The sequence below is a fragment of the Phyllostomus discolor genome, chromosome 4, assembly GCF_004126475.2.
Source record: "Phyllostomus discolor isolate MPI-MPIP mPhyDis1 chromosome 4, mPhyDis1.pri.v3, whole genome shotgun sequence".
NCBI lineage: Eukaryota > Metazoa > Chordata > Mammalia > Chiroptera > Phyllostomidae > Phyllostomus > Phyllostomus discolor.
In genome coordinates, this window is record NC_040906.2 from 185,444,071 (window position 1) to 185,468,683 (window position 24,613).

Here is a 24,613-nt window from a genome sequence, read left to right on the forward strand (position 1 = left end):
TATTCTTTTAAGAAGTGTCATTTAAGAAAAAGAAGATAACAAGCAGATAGCTTCTAGATGGAAATGCAAGGGCAAAGGCAAGGGCTTTTAAACTTATCTGCAGCCCCAGAAAAGGAAGAGGTTAGAAGGAAGGTGAGACAGAGTTTGACTAATAGACAACAGAGCAAGATTCCCTGCAAGGCGCAGTTGGGGAGCCAAGTTTGCAGGTGGAGGGAGGCATGGCATTGTTCCAGAAGACGGTTCACCCTCTGAACTCTGATGTGAGGAGGCGAGAACAGATCTAAATTGAGATAAATATGTAGGTGGGGGGAAAAACAGGACCTTGAAGGCACATGGAGTATTAACTAGGCATTTAAGTGTAATAGATCACAGAGATTGAAATTGGAATGGATTTGTCTGACCTACCAAAACTTTGACTGCATTAGGTTTTGGGTATTTGGGAATATAAATCTTTACTTTTTTTTGTCCTAAGGAATTTCTGTTGTATAAGAATTTGTTACAAAATTAATAGTGAAGACTCATACCTGATCTCAGAATGAACTGCTCTCCTTGATATGAGTTATGTTGTTCACAGGAGAGTTTGATACGGTGCAGAGCCCCTCCACACCCATTAAAGACCTTGATGAGAGGACGTGTCGGAGCTCCGGGTCCAAGTCCCGAGGGAGAGGCCGCAAAAACAACCCCTCGCCCCCACCAGACAGCGACCTGGAGGTACGCCGATTCATCCTCAGAGAATTTTAGTTTTAGTGAATACATATTTTATGCTTACAGTATTTTACGCTTACAGTATCATGAAGTTTCAAACTTTAAATATATATTTGGCCATCATAGTGGCCACATTGAAAGCAATAACAAGCAATCAATACCATGATTTGTATATCATGATAATGATATACAAATTCTAGGTCTGAGATAATTGCATCTTTTGATCCACCTTGGCACAAACAGAAATTCTAAAAATGAAGCCACTGCTTCTGGGGTCATTTTCTGAGAAGCATTTCCTTGGATAGTAGTAAGGTAGTGAAAGATATTTATATGGGTCAAATAATTTTGAAAGGTAAAATGAATTTGTGTGCAAAGGAAGCATTGTCTTTTAAAAATAGGAAAAATTCCAATCATCTGATACAAGTTAAAATTTTTATATCTGTAAAAATTTCCATGTGTCATTTTTTTTTCTGGTTGAAAACTCTTTTGAGATGTATCCATATGATTCAGATTGAGTTTTTATTATAGAACATCAGAAGGAAGTATTCTTAACCATAGCTTGTTACTTCTTAAACAACTGCATACTTCAATTAAGAAAGAACATGACATTTCCAGAGTTAGTAAAGTTAAGTAATAGTCATTGCACCTCTTCATAGAAGATCATTCCCTTGACCTGAGCAACAGCGGCAGATTGGAATGCATGCAGGAACTCGGCAGGTGATGATCAGTGAGTGGGCGAGCTGGGCTAGGAAGCCAACCTCTCGTGGGGAGCAGGGAGCATTCACCCAACCCGAAGGGCCCACCCCTCACTGCCATGCAAAACGCCAGCCAGCACTGCCACAAATTCCAGTGCCTCTGCTGCTGTCAGAACCCCAAGGTCTGTTGGAAATCTCCTAATCTTGAAAAGCTGACCAATAATTTGAAATTTTTCACACACTGTACAGGCCAAATCACCCATCTGATGGTAAGCTGACTCAAGAGTCCACACTTTGCATTACTTATGTAGGGATTACTTAGGAAGTCCTTTAAATACTTTTAAAATTTTAATTGTTTGCATGTATTACAGTATTCCATGAATCCATGAAGCATAAAAATTTTTAAAAATAGTTTCAAGTTCACTTCTATTATAAAATCCAAATGTGTCTTGTGGAGTACTGACTGCAATCAAATATTTGGATGAATTGTTTCAAATTAGGATACCTGATTTTTAAGCTTATTACTTGTATCACTCTTGCTCCACAAGGTATTACAGGGTTAGCTCTGGAAAGTCTGGAAAAAAATTAATGAGGAGCATAGGTTTCGCCAAAATGATTATATCTAATAACAAAGTGAGATGTTTTCTACCTCTAAAGAGATTTCTGCTTCCTAAAAATGGGGTCATTCTTTGATATTTATCTTTTTCTTCAGCGTGTGTTTGTCTGGGACTTGGATGAAACCATCATTGTTTTTCACTCACTGCTCACAGGTTCTTACGCCCAGAAGTACGGCAAGGTAAGGAATCCAAAAGGTTTACCCCAGGAAACCTTCCTTTATAGAATTCCATTTTGCTCAAAAATCAACTGCCATTTAAAAATACACTGAAGTGGTTTTATTGCAGTCTGTCAAATCTGCTCCTGATTATGTCTTTCCAGTGGCCCACTGTTTTTCAATATGAATTCGGCAAATTTTACCAAACTAATAAGAAATGTCATTCTTTTTTCTTCTTCGTGACTTTGACTTTTCTACACTGAAACCAAACTTATTAGTCTAATATAATTATTTTTTTAAAAAATTTTATATTGAAATGGATTTTAAATATTATAAAATTATATGTTATCCTCTAATACTCTGGAATTAATTTGTTGTACCAGCTTTTGCCATGGCATGCCATTTAGAATAAGGAAGTAATCCTTTGTATGATAGGTCCTTTGGATTTATGAATAAAAGTATGTTTTGTAACTTCAAGGAAGAACATGAACAGCAATCCCCCCACACACACAAATTTAGAGACAGGTGGTCTCATTACTGCTACTCCTTTCTGTCTGGCTATTGTCTTATAGTGAGGTAGCTTCTCATAACCACGGTGTTTTGCACCTGTGCGACTGCTGTTTCAAACACTGGTGCAACTGCACCAGGCTCCACAGCTGGAAACACAGTTGTTCAGTCAATGCTGTTCGCATCTTTGACTCCGTAGGACTCAGAATCTAACCACAGTCAATTCAGATCATGGTGGCCTCTTTCAATCACCAGATTCAAAGTTGCATCTGACTTTGGTTACTTTAGAAATCAAACCTGCAGAAATGTCTTCCTGTGTATTTATGGTGTCACATTGTTTAATAGAGTCTTCTGTCAGCTCAACATGCAGTTTTTAGCAAGTTTGTTAGGCTTTGTCAAATAATGGATAGGCTTTGGACAAATAATGATGAATTGCATTCACACATTTCCTCCTAAATTACATTTTTGGTGAATCTGCATTGCATTTGATTTCTAGTGTAAGTAATGAATGTTGCTAAACTGAGATAAAAGGTAACAGTTTTGCTTAATGACCATTTAGAAAGAGTCTTAGTGCCTTTGTTTCAATTGTCACTATCTGTAACAGTGGTCTTCAAAGCAGGATGCATGTGTATGTGCCAGAAATCTACAAAATGTTCCGCCAAAATAAGGAAAGAATATACTAAAGTATGTGTACACACTCACACACATATCTTGTCCTTGCCATTGTGTCTGCTCCATAATGCACATGCTTTATAAACACATGCATGTGATGATAATTTAAAGAATATGTATATAATTCATAAGTAAATTAACTATCCATAAATTTGAAGTGCATGCCAAAATTCTATTACTAATAGAGTGTACCAGCTAAAATGTTTCCAGACCTTAATCTACAGCATTTCTTCTGGAATTGTTTTGACTTATGAGGAGTACACAGTAAATCCTGTTGAACTAACTGCAATATTTTTGTGCAGCAAAGTTTCATATTAGGTAAATGTTTAAAATCAACAATCTAACTTGAACACATGAGTCCACATAAAGTTCCCTTCAAAGCAGTCATCATTAGAGTCTATAGCTAAATATCTGTGCCACTTTCCTTATGCCGAATCAGTGGTGGAACTAAACTTTTTGCAATTACCTTTAGATTTCTTAAGTATTTCCTGACTTCAGATCTTCATTCTTTTGTGGTAATTTTGATCTTTTGTAATAGTAAGATCATTTGAACCCAAGGAGTAATGTGCACAGCCAAACTACCACTATTTTTCTTTTTGTCAAAAATACCATGAAGTTGCTTCCATCCCAGAGCACAGACTTCGGCTGAGATAAGATGGGGAGCCAGTAAAGACCCCAGGAAGGCAAACCATTAAAAAAAGTGAAGCTGCATTCTTTGAATGACTCACAAATTGGCTCCGAGAGAAATCGCACAAGCAAAGTTCTCACACTTCCCTCACCAGGAGTCCCTCGCTGAGATAAACCCGTCACCTCCTCACGTGGCAGCCTGGACACGCAGCGTTCGTTTCACATACCAGTTTTATTATTTTAAAGTATTGTCAGAAGCTGTGTTTGAATACAAAATAGACCCAGGTTTTGTGCTTACAGGTGCTTAACCTGTAAGCCACCAAAAGGGTGGGGCAAAGTGAGGGGAGGAAGAGAACTAATGTTTATTTAATACCCACAGTGTGCCAGGCAATACGCATCACAATTTTAAAGGGCAGGTGGCTCTCCCCAATCTGTAGATGAGGAAATGTGCTCAGAGAGGGAGTAAACTGCGTGGAGGTCACACAGCCAGTCAGTGGCAGAGATGAGCCCTGGGCCTTTGGACTATTTGACCCCACAGCTGCTGCTGCTCCTGCTGCAGCACAGCACACAACATCGACAGTTCAACCACCATGGGCACAGTGCACAAAACTCTTCCTAAACAGGAGGAAGGACCATTAATGAGGTACTGTGTAGAGTTATGTGAGTTCTTTAAGTTGAAATAATTCTAATTCTCTTCTCTCAGATGGTTGGGCTATGTTTCCATCAACAGGTAAAGCTTGAGAAATGTTAGGTGAAATAAAGTGTGGGCAACAGATGTCAGTACCCGCCCCCCCCCCCCCCAGGGTGCGGAATAGGAAAACAGTCAGGGTCACTGCTGGAAGGTGTGAGGAAGATAAACGCGCATGTGGAGAACACCTACCGTGTGATAGAGCCTGTGTTTGGCATCTCATAAGCAATAGGGATGGAGGTTAAGAAAGAGAGCCTTTCAGTCTTTGAGCCTTGGAGATAAACCTAACTTTGAAAACCCAGTGCTGATGCCATACAGCTTTCTGACATTCGGCAAATTACTTGACCCTCAGTCTCAATTTCTGTAAACCAGGAACAGTACTCTCTATAGGGGATACAAGTTAAAGAGCAAACATGTGTAAAGAGCTTAGCAGGACCGTGGTGTGAATTAACACTCAGAAAATGTAACCGTTATTAGTCACTTTCACAAATGTTATCCCACTTAATTCTCATAATTACTGTGCTGTGATTTATGGTGCTCTAAATTCTATGGATGAGGAAGCCTGGGTTATGAGGGTTTAAGAAACTCGACCAAGGTCACAGTGATAAATACAGGTACAAGTCTCATAACAAGTCCTTGTCCTTAATACAGTTCTCTGTTGCTCGAAGGGAGCCTGTTAGAGCTTTCGACTTAAGAAATGTCCAAACCTGTGGTGAATTTTTTAGTTTATCTGAGCCAAACTGATGACCGTTGCTGGGGAGCCAGATCTCAAAGGCTCCAGAGAAGAACAGTTTGCAGTTTCTTTAGTTCAATTGAGATTAAAGAGAGGCTGTAAGGAAGGTTGCTTGAAGGTGGGAGAAAGCAAGGGAGGGATTGGACTACAAGGTCATGTGCTCTCTTGAGGGTGGTCCACTTAGAAGGAGAGATGCGAAAGGGGACATTCCGAAGGTGTGTTAACCTGGATGCACAGAAACACCAGGCAGGGCTCACATAAGGCAACAGTAAGCCTTTTAGTAAAGAAGCTACAGGCCTGGGGCATGACCTCCATGACCTCACCGAGGAACTTATGATCAGGTCAGTCTGTGAGGCCACTTCCCATAGAACCCCTTTTTCATCCACAGAGTTGACCACGCTGAATGATACTTTACTCAGGATAATTTAAGAAAAGTAAAAATGTTCTTAGGCTCAAATTTTCACATCAAAATGAAAATACCCTTACTGAATTCCATGAAAAACAATGTAAATGACGTTATTTACTGAATTATTATTTACATTTTTCTAAAAGTCATTTGATCATTGACATTTCCCTTGCTATCAGTAAGGAAATTGGCATTGCCTTTTAGCTAGTAAGACATTAGTATCTTGGCATATTAAGAAATAGCTAAATAAGGGATGTTATATCAAACCCATCTTGTGAAGCTGGGGACCACATGCCCCCCAGGGTTCACTTGAAGGGCTCACAGTGAACATTGGGGAACTTGAACTTCACCACAAAGCGTACATTCAAATGGTGAAACTAGCCCTCTGCAGACAGACAGTATCCATCTAACAGATATTTACTCAGCATGAGGCAGACCTGCCTCCTGCTCTCATGGAGCTTACATGCAAGTGAACTCTCTTCAGAGAGCAGTAACTGCTGGAAAGACAAGTAAGTTGTGCTTTAGGGACTTGATGTATTTTGGAGCATTAATGTGTCATGTGCTTTGAAGTCATGATTTTCTAAGTTTACTCCACAGTGAGGGTGCAAAGGAAGTAATCCAGGCCGGGGAGAAGACTGGAGGAGGAGTGAGCTGTGGCCATGCTGCCAACTTAAAAGCCCAGCTCCCAACACTACTTGCTCATTTTAGACAACATCCGATATAAAAGCAGCACTGGGGAAATCTATTCCTCAAGATGAATCAGTTGGTTACTCTTATATTAAACAGTCTATACACAGTTATACAGAAAGACTTCTGAAGGCACCAGGGAGGTTTTGAATTATAGAGTAGTCATGAGGATCAATACTGACTTACCCGCATGTCAACTGAGGAAAAGCAACATGAATTGGGGAATGAATAGAATTAACCAAGTGCTGGAACCGTGGAGGGGATGGCACTGTTGACACCATGCAGGTCACCACGTCTCTGGGCATGATGGCCAGAGCACTCTGGTCTTGGAGGGACAGTGGACCTGAGTTCAAACTCTAGCTTCACCTCTCTTACTGCACTTGTGCCGATGGATGTGTAGTTTATTCCTTCCTGGTGAGACTCGGTTATCTTTTTTCTAACAAGAGAAGAACAACAAAGCACTAATTTGATTAAGAGGGTTAAATGAGCTCACGCATTAAAACTCAGAATGTTGCCTACCACATAATAAACATTCAATAAATGTCACCTATTTTATTTGGTTTCAAGGAAATCTGAATGTTGGGGAAACTGGATATTTTCTAGAGATATTTGTGTCTATTTGTATTGGTTGTTTTATCTCATAATGTACTGTATTCACGAAGCTCAGTGTTTAGAGAAGCAGAGGGTGTGTGGAGAGTGGCTGTGGGACATATAAAAGAACGGATGCAAATTTGAAAGCCTCAAAATTGTCTGCAGTGAGTTTCCATGGCTGTACTTCCCGCCTGGACCTCACAACTGCGGGTGGCTGCACAGCCCACGTGGGCCCCGCACCCCAGGATGAGTAACTCCTCCAGCTGGCCGTTTCCAACCTTCACTCCCGTCAGGCCTGCAAAGCCGCCTCTCAGTTCTGCACAACACTCCTCCTCCATCACTGAAAGAAAGCAACAGAAATGACCAGCTCTTCCTCACACCATAATTAACCCCCCCTCCCACGGCCCTTTCTTTACACCTTTGCTCCTATGCTGGAACCAGACCCTCTCAATTACTCAAGGAGTCTACTCCTGAAATGACTTCTTTCACTGCCGAGTCCCCGGTTTCCCACTCTTCGGGACTCTCCCCATCCCCAGAGCCCATGCTGTGGTTGTCACACCAGCAGAAAATCCCCTGGAGCCTATTTTCCAGGTGCTGCCCCCTCTGCCTGCTCTTCCTTAGCTCACCAGTCGAACGACTGGCAAGTCCAAGGAATGACCTTCTCTTGCCCAACATGTGGTTTATCTTGCAGGGGCCTCTCGCTCGCACTTGCCCCAGTTGAGCACTCTCTCTTCTTTGTAATACTTGCTTCACTTTACTTCCCTGACCTAGGCTGCTCTGCCCCACACTGTTCCACACCCACTAGACTCACTGTCACCTCTGCAAATGTCCCTTGCCACCACTGCTGTCGGTGCACGGCTAGCCCCCTCGCCTTGTTCAGGTCTCTTCAGCTACCATCTCCAGAGTAAGGTCTTCCCTGTACTTCCTTTAAAGGAGCCCTCGCCACCCATCCCGATAGCCTCCTGTATTTGCTAACTCTGATTTTTTCACCACCTGAAATACTATGTATATGCTATTTTTATTTGTTTGCATATTTATGAGATAGCTCATCCAGTGATAATATAAACTCCTTAGCGGCAGAGACTTTGCTTATTTGATTCTCTGGTCTTGGCCCAGAATTTGAATATTTCTGACACGTAGCAGACACTCAATAAATCCTTGCTAAATAATGAATGTTCCTGAAACCATTCTCCAAGTCTTCCCGAGAACTCTTAAGCCTACTGCCTATCCACCCTAGACAAACATCTCAGCTGCGAAATTTCCCTGCTGATTCATGACTGAACTTCATCTCTTGTCACTGATTAGAAGAGTTTATTTCCTAACAGACCCACGCCCTGTCTCCACCCTGGCTCACGGAGCAAGTTCATCCTCCCTCCTCTGTAAGGAACCAGCACATCTCTGCACCTCTGCGTGCGAGTCTGCATGTGCTGCAGGCCCCGAGGAGTAACTGGTCCAAGGACTTGAGTTCTTAAAAAATAAAAAAAGTCCCTCACTTAAAAAAAACACGTAATTGCTTTCTCTCCTGAGATATTTTTATATTGTGTCCCCAGAGGAGGCATTGCAGCTGATGGCCCAGTTCGGGGCAGAGGCCCCCAGACAGACAGTCTGGCTCCAATCTACACCATGTGCTAACATGGCCGATAGGGTTAGTATTTAGATATAGAGAAGTGCCTTACTTGAACCTGACTTGGTTCTGTGCTGGTAACATCCAGCTTAGAGTCACACATTTAAAGGCCAAGAGTTATTCATTTTTTCATCTTCTCTCTCTCTCACACACACACACACACACATGCACACACACCCCCCTCCAAATGTCTTGGGAGCCGTTTCAGTATTTTAATAGCACAGTGCACAGAGTAAGTTGGCAGAGGTTCAGATTGCCCCATATTAAACTCCACTGTAGACACTTTGGACCTATTGGAACTGTTATGTATGTAAAATATGCATCGGAGCTTTCACAAAACCCTATTGGTGCCTTTATTATCCCCCGTTTTTCCTCTGTCCAAGTTTTCACTATCACTTTATTTCAGACCCTAAACTCAACACTCCCTACAGGTAAACTGGAAAAAAAAAGGCAGTAATTCTTGATTCATAAGGTGCCCATAATTCTACAAACATCTAATGAAAATGAGCAAACATCTCTGTATAAAACTTGGGTTCAGTCCAGAACTATATTTAACTCTCAAATGCCTGATAAAGCCGTGGCACTGAAGGCGTCGGCAGCTCCTCCGCAGTAGTCTGGCTGGGCAGAGGGGGCCCAGCGCCACAGAGACCCTGCTAAGCCACTCCCTCCAAAGTCCCGGTCACCTTACTGGGTCCTTACATCTGTGGGCCCTTAGCTGGGAAACGGTGATACCATAATCTGCTTACTTTGAGTCAACTGTCCCGGTGACTTAGTGAGACAGGGGTAGGGGGAGGAAGAAAGCAAAATCAGACATTTGAAAGCAAGCCCTCACTAGACATTCTCTTAGGAGCTAGATCACCGCCTCGCGCAGCCTTGGTTTTCCTTGGCTTGCAGCGTGACTGTCCCCCGCCGCTCCGTGCCAAGCCTTTGGCGTGGCAGACGAAACACCTCCCTTTCGAATAAGGCTTGCTCTTTGGAAGCCTTAAATGCAGCTAGTTCACACTCTGGCACACCTCAAACCTAAACTTTCCCAGCTCACAAATGACAGTTTGCCAAGGTGCTTACGAAGTCCCGGCTCTCGCAGAGTGTGTGATGTGGACTGGCCGTGGTTTGACAAACAAACGCGCGGCCCCTTCCAGGGCCGTGGGGCCGCATTCCAGTGCAGGGCTCAGAGGCCGTTTCCCCGACCGTGCCCTGCGCTTGCTCGTCAGAGAATTCTCGTCGGTGTTCTAAAAACTGCATTTGTTTGCATGCTTATCAGATGCGCAAAATGCGTTTTTCACGGATTTTCCTGTCACTGGTGGGGCAACAGAGAAAGGGGTGTGCTTCAGAAGCATGGCATCAATGAAAGTAGCAATCAAAGAGGAAGAGTATGTTTTCTTCCCTCCCCATAAACCGGATCTGTAAATGCAAAGGATGTGAGGCATGAACATAAGAAAGTCAATGATTTTATTTAAAACTTAGAAAAGAAACACCAGCAAATCTTAGGATACGTATTTAACCAACCTAGTCTCGAGAAGGAAAACCTTTTACATAAGACGTTCTGAACCCCCCTCTGACACGCATATCTGTAGGGCAGTGATCATCAGAAACATACGGGGCAGCGTGGGGCTCGGTTTGTTGTGTAGCGTCAGTCAACATTCCTCAAGGGCACAGAGCGTCGCTAATGGAATTACATGTTTTCATGCTATAATTACGTCTGATTTTTGCTGGTATTTTTGTAGACGTTTTGTTCATGACTAGACAGAATACCTACAAGCTTTCTACGTCCTCAGTCTGTCCAACCCCCACCCCCAAAGAGACAGACAAATGTAAATTTTAAAAGATTTTATTCAACCTTTAAAGATTCTCTTTCAACAACAACAAAAACATGAACAACAGAAAGAAGTAGGGAAAAACAATTTTATGCTTGAAGGGAACAGAGCAAGAGCTCCCTCTGAATTCTGAAAGTCCTTCAGACAAAATGGGTGCTTCCTGTTTTTGTTCTTGGTCCTGAGGGACTGTGTGTTGGAGAAAGTGGAATTGATTCGACCTTTGGGTGCATTGTTCCAAATGATCCTGCCCCTGGCAGACACGTGTACCATGCAGCACAGTCAAAGTAGCAGCCCCTTTCCTGAAGGACACGAGACCGGGTGGCCGTCAAGCATGCGAACGCTGAGCATCTGTTTTTGAGGAGGCAGAATCTCAAGCTACGAAATCCACAGGAGTCTCTGAGGAAGAAGAGATGTAACAATTAGAAACGATGTTGATGCCCGGCATAGTATTATCGTCGTGTCTCTCTCCCGTGTCAGTCTTAGCTTTGCTCAGCACACCTCTGCAGCAACCTCTTTCTTTTCTTAGCTTAGCACTCAGTTCCTGTTCTCTAGGTTTCAGGCACGGCCGGCGTACGAGATGACACTCATTTTATATACATTTACATGCTCGGGGGACCCCCTGAAAGCCTTATGGAAGGAGGTGCAGGGAGAGACTTGGTTGCTGCAGCACAGATGTGGAGTGAGGAGGGGCTTCTGCTTGCTAAGTGGAATAAGTTCAGGGGTGCCTATGGATACTGCTGGGCCTACCCTGGGTTGCCTGTTCTTATCATAAATTAATGTCATGTAAGCACTGCATTTTCCAAGTTGAAATATATTTCTTGAAAGGCCATTTATTGGAACAATGAAAACACGAGTTTGGGACCCTCTCCTTAAATCCTTACAGTCTGGCTCCTGGCCCAGCCACTCAACCCAAATCACCTTCTGAGGTCTTCCAAAAAAACCTGAGGTCAGCCAAAACCAATAGCATCTTCCTAGAATTGTCAGCCTTATTCAAAACTATATTCTCCATACTAACATTAGGCTCATTCTGGTCTCACATTCTAAGGATTTGTTCCTTCTAGGTTTTCAGTTTTCTGGATCTTCAGGGTCACACCTGCAGTAGTTCTCTTCAGAGATTATTCCAGCACTGATCCATGTAAACCCAGTGTTTGGGCATGAATTACTTCCCTAGGCCAGTCTCTAAACTCTCTTACTTTTAAGTCTTACACCTCTCGTTGCCAAGCCCTCAGCTGTGGTCGCCACAGTCAAGTACCACCTTGGGTCTTGATTCTCATCCCCTTGCTGTTGCATAGTATTTTGGTTTCTGTAAACAAAGGATAAGTCACTCTGACTCTGTGCTAAGTCCCTTACTATCATTAAACTTCTAAGTGTATACGTTTTCTACTTAGATTACATTTATTTAATGGTGTTCCTTTTGTTATCCTTGACCCTTCCCTCTCCATCTTTGGTCAAATGCAGGTTAGACCCAACTGTACTTCTGTGCAGTCAGTACTGCCTGCTGGTCCTAACACAGCGGCGGTTCCACCGTGGTCCACCGCTCTTCTTATTCCAACTCCACACGACAGTGTTGGCTCCCGTCCTGCAAACACCCGATAGAACTACCTGTCTCCCAACCCCAATTCTGATGTGTCATCATTCTCCAAAGGACATCGTTTCTTCTTTTTAAGATGTCTGTTTCACTGTTCAGTGTTCCGTCCAATGCCTTTCTCCAAAGGGCTTTCCGTGGAGCGTTTGTCAGTTGGGTCCTGTGGGCTGGTTTGTTTCCCTCCTCCTCCCTCGTGAACCTGTAGCTTCCTGTGAAAATGTGCCCTTGGTCATCTTTATCTGCATACGAATTCCTGTAAATTCACAGGTGTATCTGAGAACATGTCCTAGCTAAGCCCTTTGCAAAGGCACCTGTTTAGATAGCTGGGAAACCTCTTGGATCTCAGGTAAAAATCCATACATCTCCCCATCCCCACAACAATGTGCACTTAAAATATCTTTTATTTAATCTGTATTGTATTTTTCCATTACCATTTAGTCTCTTTACACCCCCCTTCTCACCCCCAGGAATCACTACAAGGTTGCCCATGTCCCTGAGTCCTTTTATTATTCACAACATTTTTAATACTAACTGTATGTACTGAAATTTTACCTCATTGTCTATGCATTTCTTTTTCAGGATCCCCCCATGGCTGTCACCCTTGGACTCCGAATGGAGGAAATGATTTTTAATCTTGCTGATACACATTTATTTTTTAATGATTTAGAGGTAAGACTTTTAAAGGGTAAGAATAGTTGTATCCAACTATTAAAACTCTTAGATGGTCTCTATGAACCAGATAACCTCAGGAAAACCAAAAGATAGACATTCAGCTTCAGACAACAGCAAAGCTCCTGTGAAGGGGAAACACTCCACATGCAGATATAAACACAAGCTAAATGTAGTTAGTGAATTATACATATGTACTGGCACGTAATTCGAACAAAAATATCTCAGACGGTCTCCTCTGCTGTCCACATGGTGCCCCCTCTTCTCCACTGCTCCACGTCCTTCTAATGTCTCGGCCACAACCCATTTGCACCTTTGGAAATAGCATTAGCTTTTCCAGGGCATAAACCAGGATATCCTTTAGGTTAATCACTGGGCAGTGGTCACAAATACTATTCAGGGTGCTAGCAGGGGCCATTGGATCTGCAGATAACCTGACACCCAACTTGAGACAACGTGACCACTCCCCGTTTCCTCCCCTTTCAGACGAAACAGTGCTGGGGCTATTTACAGCACGCCACTGACTGGTTTGCTTGCACTTGTTTTCTCACTCTGTTTTTCTGATTTTTCTTTCCATTTCCAACCTGAAATGTAGAGAAAGTAACACTACAACAAAATGAAAGGACCCAAGGAAAGAAGCTTCAGGTTAGCTTAATAGGTACCGTAATAAGGTATACAATCTGGGTGCTGATGACTTGCGTCACTAGGCATTCAGACGATAAAGTCTGAAATACCCCAGCAGCTTGGGCACGCGGCAGGCGTGCCTCCCAGTCAAGCACCACTGTGCTGAAAGAGATTTCTCTTTCTCTTTGTAAATGTCATATTCATACTTTATTTTTATCTCATGGTTGCACAGTGGAATAAAAGTGTTCATCTGTACTATTACCAAGAGATTTTTATTACTGAACCCTCACCTTATAATCAGCATTTCATATCGGACTCTCCATTAGTTAACTAACAGCCGTTTGAAATCAGCGTTCACCATATTCTTTCGTGGCAGCAGACCTGTGGGGTTCCCAGGCAGGGAAGTCACGTGTGAGGCCACCTGTTAGCCAAGTGGGAGAAGTGGGATGCGAACCTCTGGGGTCTTGTCTTATTTCGGCCCCCACCCCATGCCGACATCCACAGAAGTGCATGTGAAAGAAATGTCAAGTTAGTCCTCAGTGAGTTTTGTTTTGTTCCTTTAATTGACAAGGTCTTAAACTCGATTTTAGTTAGAGATGAGACACAAGAGCAAAAACTGTGTTGTCCAGTATGCCTCATACATGTGCACGCTGGGGCCTGTGCCCCGGGTCTATGCTGTGTTCTCCTCAGTGAGTCACCCTTCTTCCTGGATAATAACGCCACTGTCTGTCTAAAGAGGCTTTAATTTTTTCTTTATAGTTATGTGAAAGATTAGTATTTCTAGGCAAGTGTTCCAGTTTCATAATAAGAAATAATTATCAGCTCTCTAAAACCCGATTTAAGTAATCTTGCTACCGATCCCTGTCTAGTGTACAGAATGGTTTTACATATACACGATAATAGGAAACACATTTTAACCTTTTTGGAACTTGATTTTTTTTATATAGAGTGATAACTTCTTAGTTTTTTCTGTTGGTTAAAATGGATTAGCCTCATTCTAAAGAGAATTCTGAGATTATTAGTCCTTTCAAACCTGTAAACGACTGAAAAAAGGAGGTTTTATGTGGCTTTATCCAAATTTTATGGTTTTTATTTCATTTTATTAATTACTTTTTACTAGAAATAAATGGAATAAGTGACCTATTTGCTGCTTTACTGGCACATTGGAAGACAGATGGAATAAATTTGCCACCCAAGTTTTAACAGAACTCTAAAGTGCGAACATGAAAGTAGCATATGATGAATTCGCAAATACCTTCATCAAGTTTGATGTGAATATTTGCATATCAGAAACACACGCTCAGCAAGGATGCTTTAAGTATTTTAATTTGGGGTTAGATACTATACAAAATATATTTTTAAAATACCTGGCAGGATCTTTGGTAGAAATATTAACTGAGAAAATATCAGTATTGACTTTCTTTCCTTGACTAGAGCTTTTTAGTTATGTTTTAGGATGTGGTAAAATTTTATTTGACTCAAACACTAAAACGTAGTATGCGACTTTACTTAATAAAAAGAAACGATTGGGACTCTTGCATATAAATTGATTGAGTTCTCATCCATGCCCATATACACACATGCCACACGCATGCATGGACATTCAGATGACCTGCCCCAGGAGACTCAAACGTTTATTACTGCCTAAAGTGAGATAAGTACTAAAACCAATAAAATCTAAACAATAGCTTTCAAGGTCATTCAGTACAGTTACATACGTGCCCACTATCCTCCCGCATCGGATTTTGAAAGCCAACTTTACTTGCACCGAATTTTTGTTTTCGTGAACCTCCTCTAAGCAAAGATTGTCCTGAGCTTCATAACTGATAATAAACTATTTTTGTTTCTGACAAAGAGAATTCCTCAAGAGAGTAACTCCATCTTTAGCCTACCGTGTTTTTTCCTTGTGTATTTAATCTCTCAAGGTTTCTTTTCTTAACCTAAAAAATCTAATTTGAGCCTCAAATCCTCCGGTAGATACTGCAACATATGTAGTAGCAGCTGCTCTCACATAATTCCTCAGAAGACACAAATGTAAATCCCCCTCACAGACACCGGACGACTTCCTGCCCAACTGCAGAGGCTCTGCTCCCCCAGAGGAGGGAGGGCTCTGTTTCAATAAGATGTTTTCTCGGTTAAAATAACTTCCAGAAAAGGAGGCACCGGGGAGTCCCGGCTCCAGAAGTGACAGAAGACTGCTGCGGATTATAATTGATAACGATCGGTGGCAACGTTGCGGTCGCCTTAGAAAACAAAATTAAAGAACTTCAGATTAGTCCCAGCATTATCCCAAATGTTTGAGCTCTTGTACTAACGTTTGTTAAAGCCAAAGCATTGCACTGTTTTTAGCATTTCAGGTTTGGTCAAAATGATTCCTGCAAAGTTCCTCTGAGTGAACACTAATTGAAGAACAATTATTTAGATTTTTCTAAAAAGTGTAAGTGATTGAAGTTCAGGTTTCTTTCACTGGACTGTAATTCTCAGGCAAGAGTCCAGAATCAACAAGCACAGCTAACTAGGCATAAATTTAAAGAGAAGTTCCATTTGGAAAAACCTCAAACGTAATTTCAAATATGAAGCTCATGGTCCAATAAGTTTGATATACTGATGTCCTCAAGAGTAAAAAAAAATAAGTTTCAGGGCAAAATGTATAAATTAATCATGTGAGTTAATACTTGAAATGTCAGAGGAATTTCTCTCAAAATTAGGATGAGAGGATATTAAATATAGAAATAACATCTAATTACCAGGGTAAGTCATAAAAGTTTCCTCCAGACTTTTTTTGGATATTATTAGTTTGTTTAAAAGAGAGACGTGGAAATTATTTGCCTGATGAAAGATTTTAGAACTTAGGTAGAAATGAACAGCTTCATGGGACGCCGTTTCAGTGGTGATTTAATTCAGTCTTCATACTTAACCAAGAGTGTCACCATGTCTAAGTAAGAAATAATCCTTGTCATCTAGAACTACTTTGCTGCCTCCATATTTTGGGAGAAGAAATTTATTTCCAACTTCCATGCTAACTGGTTAAATCATTCCACTCTTTCCTTTAAAGCCCAAGCAGCTACTACTGTTGCTTGCAGTACTTTTCCCCGAGACTTTTCTGGAAGCAGAATGCCTCCTTTAGTGAAAGTTTGGGCTGTGTTCCTTTCAAAGAAGAGTCGGTCAAGAGGGAGCGGAAGCTTTCCGAATGCTCGTCCTGCCTCAGTGCCTGTGGGGCGGCTCTTCTGGCCCACCCCCCCCCCCCACTCCTGACATAAGTATCTTCTCACAGTGCTTACCATCTAGAATGTTATTTTATATCACCGTAGCGTTGTGTTAGAGAATTTAAATGACTGTGGTCCTTCTGTCGAGGATGATAATTTGTCTAGACTTCTGCCATTTATTCAACAAAGAATCATTGAGTGGTTACTCTGTGACAGATGGCACCTTCAGTGGAGGGGGGGAGTGTACCCAGGTGATCCAAACACCCGCCTCAGGGAGCCGCCAGCCACATTAGCTTTACCTGTCCCGTCCTTACCTGTAAATATAGGTAGAGATTTATTCAAAATGTTCCTAACCCATAATTTATGTAAATCACATGAACCTTTAAAATTAATGTACCATAATGTATTAATGTAAAATTAATGTATTTTCAAGGTATATTCTAAAGTTGTATTGGTTGGGCTAGTTGTTAAGGTTTTTATATTTTTAAAAGAGACTAGTGTGACAAGCTGGAGATGAGACATTAAATATTTCACTACCAGATACTTTCAAGTCCTACAATGAGGACAAATAGTAGATGGAAAGTCTTTTCTTTTTAGGATGGCATGTTGTTTTCAAAGTTTATGACTTTTTAATTGGTTTTGAATGGTAAGCACTATGCACACAGTCAGAATCTGAGAGAATGACGGAAATAATTTGAGGGAGAAAGAAGAAGCCCAAAAGGCTAAAACATACTTAATCCGAGGTCAGTAAGTGCTAAGTTTTTTAATGCCTTAGCCAGATTTCACCCTTCGGTCGTGTACAATAGTCAAGAAGCACAGTAAAGAAGAACTGAGTTCTCACACAGAAGAGTTACCGCTGCGTGTGTTCTGAGCACGCTGTATGTTGCATCAGATCCGTTGCTGAGTATCCATCCCTGAAGTTTATTTTCCTCTGAGTTTGTAGCACATTGGATGTAGTAAATCTTCCTTATTTCCCTTTTACGTTTAAGGTTTTCTTAGTGTAAATATTTTAAAATTGAACAAAAAAAGAGACAACATTGGCGTCTGTGGTTATTAGCTTCCCCCACCCCCCATGTTAAAAGACCAGGACTTAAAATAACACCAGCATGGTTTTTTCATGGGATCTCTGCCCGCCCCACCCCTGCCCTGCAAGGCAGGAAGCCGTGGGGCTCTCCCAGAGCTCACCATCGTCATCAGGCCCTTCAGCAAATATTAAAGAACAGCAACCACCTGAGGTGCTGGGACCAAACAATTCTGTGTATCCTCGGACCAGCCTTGCTTTATTTAGTGTGTCAATATGCACAACCCAAGTGGAGAAATGGCTGAAAGGGAACACCAGTGATTATTACAAAGATTCAAAGGAGAATTTCTTATCAAAAATCTTAAGACTAAAACTATTTTTTAAATTATGTTAAAGAAACCCACATGCCATATGTTTTCAGGCCCCCTTTTATGGCACTCTTCTGGATTTAGGTTTTACAGAGTAGAAATGGTGCTTTCTCAGCAGGAGATGTTGGCATATGTGGGCAAAGGCTGCCCTCTGCTGGCCATAGCCTGATAATAATGGCATGGCAGCGAAACCTTCAAACACGGTGACAGGCATCATTTAAAAAACATAACTTTTCTAATGTTTTTAACAGGAGTGTGATCAAGTTCATATAGATGATGTTTCCTCTGATGATAATGGGCAGGACTTAAGGTAAGCCATGCCTTTTAGTATGCTATTTCCTACAGAAATTCAACTATGGAGTTTTGCACATGTAATTATTTCTTTTATCTCTTTTTAATATATTTTGGGTGTTGCAGTACCTACAGTTTTGCAACTGATGGCTTCCATGCAGCTGCAAGTAGTGCAAACCTTTGTTTGCCAACAGGTGTAAGAGGAGGGGTGGACTGGATGAGGAAGTTGGCTTTTCGTTACAGAAGAGTAAAAGAATTATACAACACCTACAAGAACAATGTCGGAGGTATGTGTGGCTTTTTAAATCTAATGAAGGCACTGGAGGTACAGGCAGAATTTGAACTGTCCTACTGTGAAATAAATTAGCAGGAGCCCATGCTAAGACCTACGTTGGTCCAGAAGTTTAAGTTTAATCTTGGAGTGGGCGGGGGGGGGGGGGGCGGAGAGCAATATAACTGCCACGTGAAATGTGCAGCTTTGTCAAACACATTGGGAATTTACTGTTCCCAGATATTTGTTCAAGGCTAACAGAAGGACCTGAAGTGGTGTACCTGAAGTGGTGTACCTGCTTCAGCTGGGACGCTACCGGGGAAAACCCGGCAGAGCAGCTGAGAAGGCCGTGGGGACACCTGTGCAGATGAACGCTCCGGGCTGGGGCACGCAGCTGTTCGCAACTCCGTAGGGCTGTTACCTTCCCAGGGTCCTACCAGAAATAAATATAAACAAGTGCTCTTTGTCACTTCAAAGACTTCAAGCAGTCTATCTTATCCTTTTAAAGGTTTCATGTTAGCTGACAGTAATCTTTGCCACATATTGTGTGAACTATGACTATCCCCAAGGTTTTTAAAACTTCAAATACTTTCCAGGTATTATCTCAGTCCGTTTAGACTCACTGGTACCTTACAGGTGAGCAAAACCAGTGACATCAAAACTGAGATCTGGAATGCGCTTTTTGATCAAATAAATCTTTTTTTTAAAGATTTTATTTATTTTTAGAGAGAGAAGTGAGGGGGGGAGAGAGAGAGAGACACACAGAGAGAGAGAGAGAGAGAAACATCAATGTGCGGTTGCTGGGGCTTATGGCCTGCAACCCAGGAATGTACCCTGGCTGGGAATCGAACTTGGGACACTTTGGTTCCCAGCCCGCACTTGATCAAATAAATCTTGATGATATCTTACTATTAGGATCAATTTTAGGTCAAGATCTAAGGTTAGCCATGCAGTCACACAAGAGTTTTCTCCCAGGGATTTTTTGTGTTTCTTTTTTTAAAACAAAAAAAAAGCATGAATGAGGAGCATAAACCATCATTAAAATTAAATGATACAGCTAAGTACACTTGTGCATACTATATGTATATACATGTATAGCCATGTGTATGTCGAAGAACATAGTACAGGAAATAAAACGTTCATGTATAGTACCTTCACTACACACTCCCTTACTCATCAGGAAGGTGGGGCTGCAGGTCCGTCACCTTGTCCCCAGTGCCTTGAGATACATAACAGATGCTCAGCAGATACTCAATACCTGCAAGAGAAGGGGAAAATGCAGAACCACAGACAGTGATAATGTTAGAACCGAAAGGGAGCTTACGTGCGGAAAGCCTTTATTCCCAAACAAGAAATAGGCCCCTGCGGGCTGCCGATGTGTCCAGGGTCCTAGGGAGACACCTCATGTTTCCTACTCACTCTAATGTTCCACACAAAACACTTTTGTAAAACTCGAGTAAACAGGTATTATTATATTTAAAATCGATTGTGGACAATGTGTCTAACTTTAAAATAAATATCCTTTTGGAAAATCTGAGTTTTTAACATAAAGATATATTATTATTTCCTTTTTGAAGAGTTTTAGTAAAATTACTTCAAAGCTAACAAGATTACTAATAAATAATCTTACCTCTGAAAAAGTTTAAACAGCAACGCAAGAGTCCATTTTCTGTGACAGTTCAGCATCTCTGTATTGGAATAAGGACAAGTGAGACTTAATAGAAACTATAAATTTTGATTTTAAAAAATTACCCACCTATATGTATATGTGTTTCCAGTATTCCAAAATGCAATTAAAATAAGAAACTTTCTTTTGTAATGGATTTGCATGTCTTGCTTTACCATAAAAAGAAGGGCTTAGAATACAAAATTAGGATGCCTGTTTCTTTTCTTATCATAACTTCAATGTAGTCTCTAACCATTATCTACAACTGTCCTGTACTTCAGGATTTTCGGCACAATCCTTAACTCCTTGTAAAACAAAGTATTTATCCTGGCTTTAATACCAGTATTAGAAGCATTCTATGAGCTACATGTGATAAAGCCATCATTACGTTTTCCAAGTGGCAATGACTGTGATTATTAAGAAGCTAAACCTTTTCAGTCAGCCACACATTTGAGGTATTGTCACCCTCATGTGAGGCTGGCAGCCCCCGACCCTCCCCCAGACCTGCCGCAGCACAGCCTGGAGAGGAGCCCAGGTGCACTTCAGTCACAGCAACTCAGGGGATCGCATCCCCTGGGCCACTTTCTGGGTTCAGGGAGGGCAGGCACTGACCCGCCTTCTCACTGTTACAGCCCAGTACCTGACATCCAGAAGCTGTTCAGTGCACATTTGAGGAAAGACTAAATGGATAATTAATTCTGAAATGAAGGATCAGTGTCAAGATGAGGCAGCGTCTCTCTCCGTTCCTGACACGGGCTGGAATAAAAATGATCTGTGCTAGACGGCAGGGAGACGAACAGGGGTGTCCTTGGAAAACGTTCCCCTCCTGACTCTGCCTTGCTTCGGCGTTGCAGGACTGCTTGGCCCGGCCAAGAGAGACGCGTGGCTGCAGCTAAGGGCGGAGATCGAAGGCCTGACCGACTCCTGGCTAACAAATGCACTCAAGTCTCTGTCCATCATTAGTACTAGGTGAGTGGTACTGTTGCCATTTCTCTGTTGATTGTGTTGAAGATACAGTCCTAATAGTTCCTGTAGTCCTCATAGCACAGCATATATGAGAATGTTTTAATTTCTAGACTATTTTGGCATCTAAAAGGACCTAGTAGTTCACCAAGTCCCGTGATTTTGGTGTGTGTGTGTGTGCATTTTGGGGTGAAGGATGGGGGCTGTCACTTCTCAGTGTAACCAGATCCCATCTCTCTACCCTTCCCTCCTCATATCCACAAGTAACGCCCACAAGAAGAGCATGCGACATCTAATAAAAAAGGGTATCACTGTGGGTGATGAAGTCCAGGAGAGGATGGCACAAATAAAACAGTACTGCTGATACAAAGAGTGGACATTTGTGTCATTGTAGATACACACATGACTTAAATGCATCAAACAGGGAGGAGAAACATCTTGAAACATTGTAACCTTTGCATTTTCTGAACTAAACAGTGAAGTGCTGATTTGGTAGTCTCAATAATGGATTTGAAAAAAGACTTGTAACTATTGAGCACCATGTGCTATAAATGCTAATGAATAGAATAATATAAATCTGGAAAGACGTACCTAGTAGGGTGGGGATGAATCTTTGTACTATTCTATTCTTTAGTTTTATATCTGAGTTAGATGAGTACATAAAAGCATGCTTAGAAAAGTGTGGGTAACACAAAATTCACAAAAAAAGAGCGTATTTAGAATGATTGAGTCGGGATCCAGAAAAATGTTGGCAGGGTAAAAGGAGAGGCCACTGTTCAGAGCACGGAGTAAATCGGTGTGTGTCTGATCCTGTGCTCAACTTCTGTCCACCTGCCATGACCAGCAACTGCCTGACACCACAGAGTCCAAGTGGGGAGGGAGGGGCAGCGGGAGAGCGCTCCCTGGGTCAGGCTGGGGAAGCCAGGACAGAGCACTTTGCTCAGTCCTGAGCACCGAGTTCCAGTGAGCTGTGACGCATTGGAAGCATCGTGTGTCCCAATGGCCAGAGGGTTCAGGCTGTGAAAACCACATGAAAGGAACAGTTGGGGGGAGAAACCGCAGAGTTCAGTCTGAAGAAGAGCCCTGTGCGGAGCAACACTACCGATTCAGCTGTTGGAGATGTCCCGCCGAACATGGGTTACATTTCTCTGTGTCGGCGAAGGAGAGAATCAGGACGGCTGAGTGGGAAAGGAGGCTCCTGCTCCGTGTGCAGACCCAACAGTCACAGATGCTTGACAGTGAGACTGGCTGTCTTGTGATCTCTGTAACTGCTGGCACGGAGACCCACGGTGAGAGAGCTGGGGTGTGAGGATGCCCGAGCCCTGAAACCGTGTGCAAAGTGTCGTGAATGTGCATTTCTCTGGGCAGGAGGAGTGCAACCACTTTTATTATTTCTAAAAAGAGTCTCCTAGATAGTTAAAACACTGCATTATTATATAGATTATATGCATGTTGCATATACTGTAGTTGCATGAAGACTACTGGTAAACACATGGCCTTGGAAGAACTACATGGTTGTGGGATTTGGAAGAAATAAGGCCCAACAAGGAAAGGAAGGGCAACATAAGTCATTACGCATTGAAGATGGAAGTGCCATGAAATTTGCTCAGTTATTCACCTGTGCAACCCTATTGGTAATTTTCACGACACGTCTGGGTATCAGAAAAACAGGTGCTTACACAGCACATGGCTGAGTCAGGGGTCAGAGCCTTTAGCAAAGTTTGCGCCCTGTGACTCTGAGTCTCCTATGAATAGAGTCAAAGGACATAATCAAATGTTTTGGGAAGATTATACATGAAATAGCATTATTTATGATACTGAGAAATCAAACACCATCTAAGTGACCAAACTTAACTTTAAAAAAATGATGGTGTAGCCACATGAAAGAGCAGTTTGCACACATTATGTTTTGTTGGGAGAGGGGAAATAACAGACAGTCTGACAAATGAATAGGCTCATGCTAGACAGAAATGAAAAGAGGTAGAATGCAAACGTACATGCACAGCAGGACCCTAGTGGGAAGAACCTGTGAGTAACCAGAAACTCCGGAAGTGGATGTACAGAAGGAAGAACAGCTAACCATTTCTGGGTGGTGAGACAATTGATGCTTTTCATTTTCTTCTTTATTTTTTGTCTGTGTTTGACAAACACATGATGCAGTTTATAAATATAGGCAATATTTGTAATTTAAACATTACAATAAATAAAAAATGCATGTAAACAGATACAATGTTTATAATTTAAAAAAGAAATGATGTAAGTCTGATGATCACAGGGTAAGTACCAAAGCATGATTGCAAAGCCACATCTCTGAACTAAGAAGTCTCTGCTTTGTTTAATTCCACCAAGTGTTCATTCTGTAACCTTCCTTTACATATGACATTGACTAGCATCTTCTTTTGGCAAAATAGTATGTAAAACTTTAAGTGTCACAATACAGTAATGTGTTTCTGTATCATTCTTCATAATTTCTCATTGCTTGGGAAGTTTCTGTCTGATAACAGGCAAGTTGGGTCTTTCTGTTCCTCATCAGTAAAATTCAGGATTATGCTGATGATATTTATGAAACTTCTACCTCTAGAACTCTGTTTTCTTCTCTCCTGTAAGTGGATGGCACCACCATTTGCTTCCAGGAGTCCGAGCTCCTATTATAAATAAGATTGGATATCTATGGAGATCATTTAGAAATGAAAATCTTATAAAAGGTTATAACTACTGAGGCGTTGTCATTGTTTTTGAATCAACTGTAGCTTTTCCTTATAAATGATATGTTAAAGAACCTAAGCATAATAGTAAATGTACTGAGGGCTGCCAGTGCCCATGATGAATTAGCAATCAACTTGCTCTTCCAAGTTGCCATCGAGGCCTGGTTCCTGAAAATGAATCTAGAGAATTCTAGAGAATGCTGGACAGCCCTCTCGAATATGCATGGAAGGCTCATGATACAGAATACCTAATAGAGAAAGGTTCATAGCAGTATGCCTCCTGATTCCCAGTTTCACAGGTGTGGCTTGGAGTCCCTGGATGGGCCCATTCCCCTGCAGCCCCTTCTCCCCGGATCTCTGATTCACAGCTTTCCCTGCTCTGTGGGAGTCTCTCTACTGTCCTCGACCCCAGTACTTTCATGAAGGAGACAGCTGTGAATTTCAGAATGGGGGTCTCACTCTCAAAGGGTAGGGTGTTTGTAGAGGAATAAGACTTCGGCCCTTCTGCCCAATTTGCCTTTGTCGTTGCTGAAGAGAAGATTCGGGGATCCAGCCCTTTCTGTGCTAAATGAGGGAGGGTCTCCTCCAGTTTTTCTCTTCCGGTCCTTCACGGCCTGCTAGCTCCTGGACGGGACTCTCTGCGTTATCACTTATACAAAAGCCAGGAACTCCTGCTGCCCACCCTCTCACTTCCTTCCTACCTGTGTCCTCTCCTTTCCCAGG

At 42.0% G+C, this 24,613-nt stretch overlaps 1 protein-coding gene and 1 pseudogene across 7 annotated transcripts in view; one reads left to right on the top strand and one right to left on the bottom strand.

The window, feature by feature from the left end:
* EYA4 (EYA transcriptional coactivator and phosphatase 4) overlaps window positions 1-24,613 on the top strand; it is a 254,962-nt gene that overhangs the window by 221,362 nt on the left and 8,987 nt on the right. For all 7 annotated transcript variants that reach the window (XM_036024746.1, XM_036024740.1, XM_036024744.1 and 4 more), the window contains 6 exons: window positions 575-711; window positions 2,113-2,196; window positions 12,686-12,775; window positions 18,246-18,304; window positions 18,412-18,572; window positions 21,077-21,191. In XM_036024746.1, coding sequence (XP_035880639.1) covers window positions 575-711; window positions 2,113-2,196; window positions 12,686-12,775; window positions 18,246-18,304; window positions 18,412-18,572; window positions 21,077-21,191 — 646 coding nt within the window. The remainder of the gene's footprint in view (window positions 1-574; window positions 712-2,112; window positions 2,197-12,685; window positions 12,776-18,245; window positions 18,305-18,411; window positions 18,573-21,076; window positions 21,192-24,613) is intronic.
* LOC114494081 lies at window positions 16,313-16,683 on the bottom strand (annotated as a pseudogene).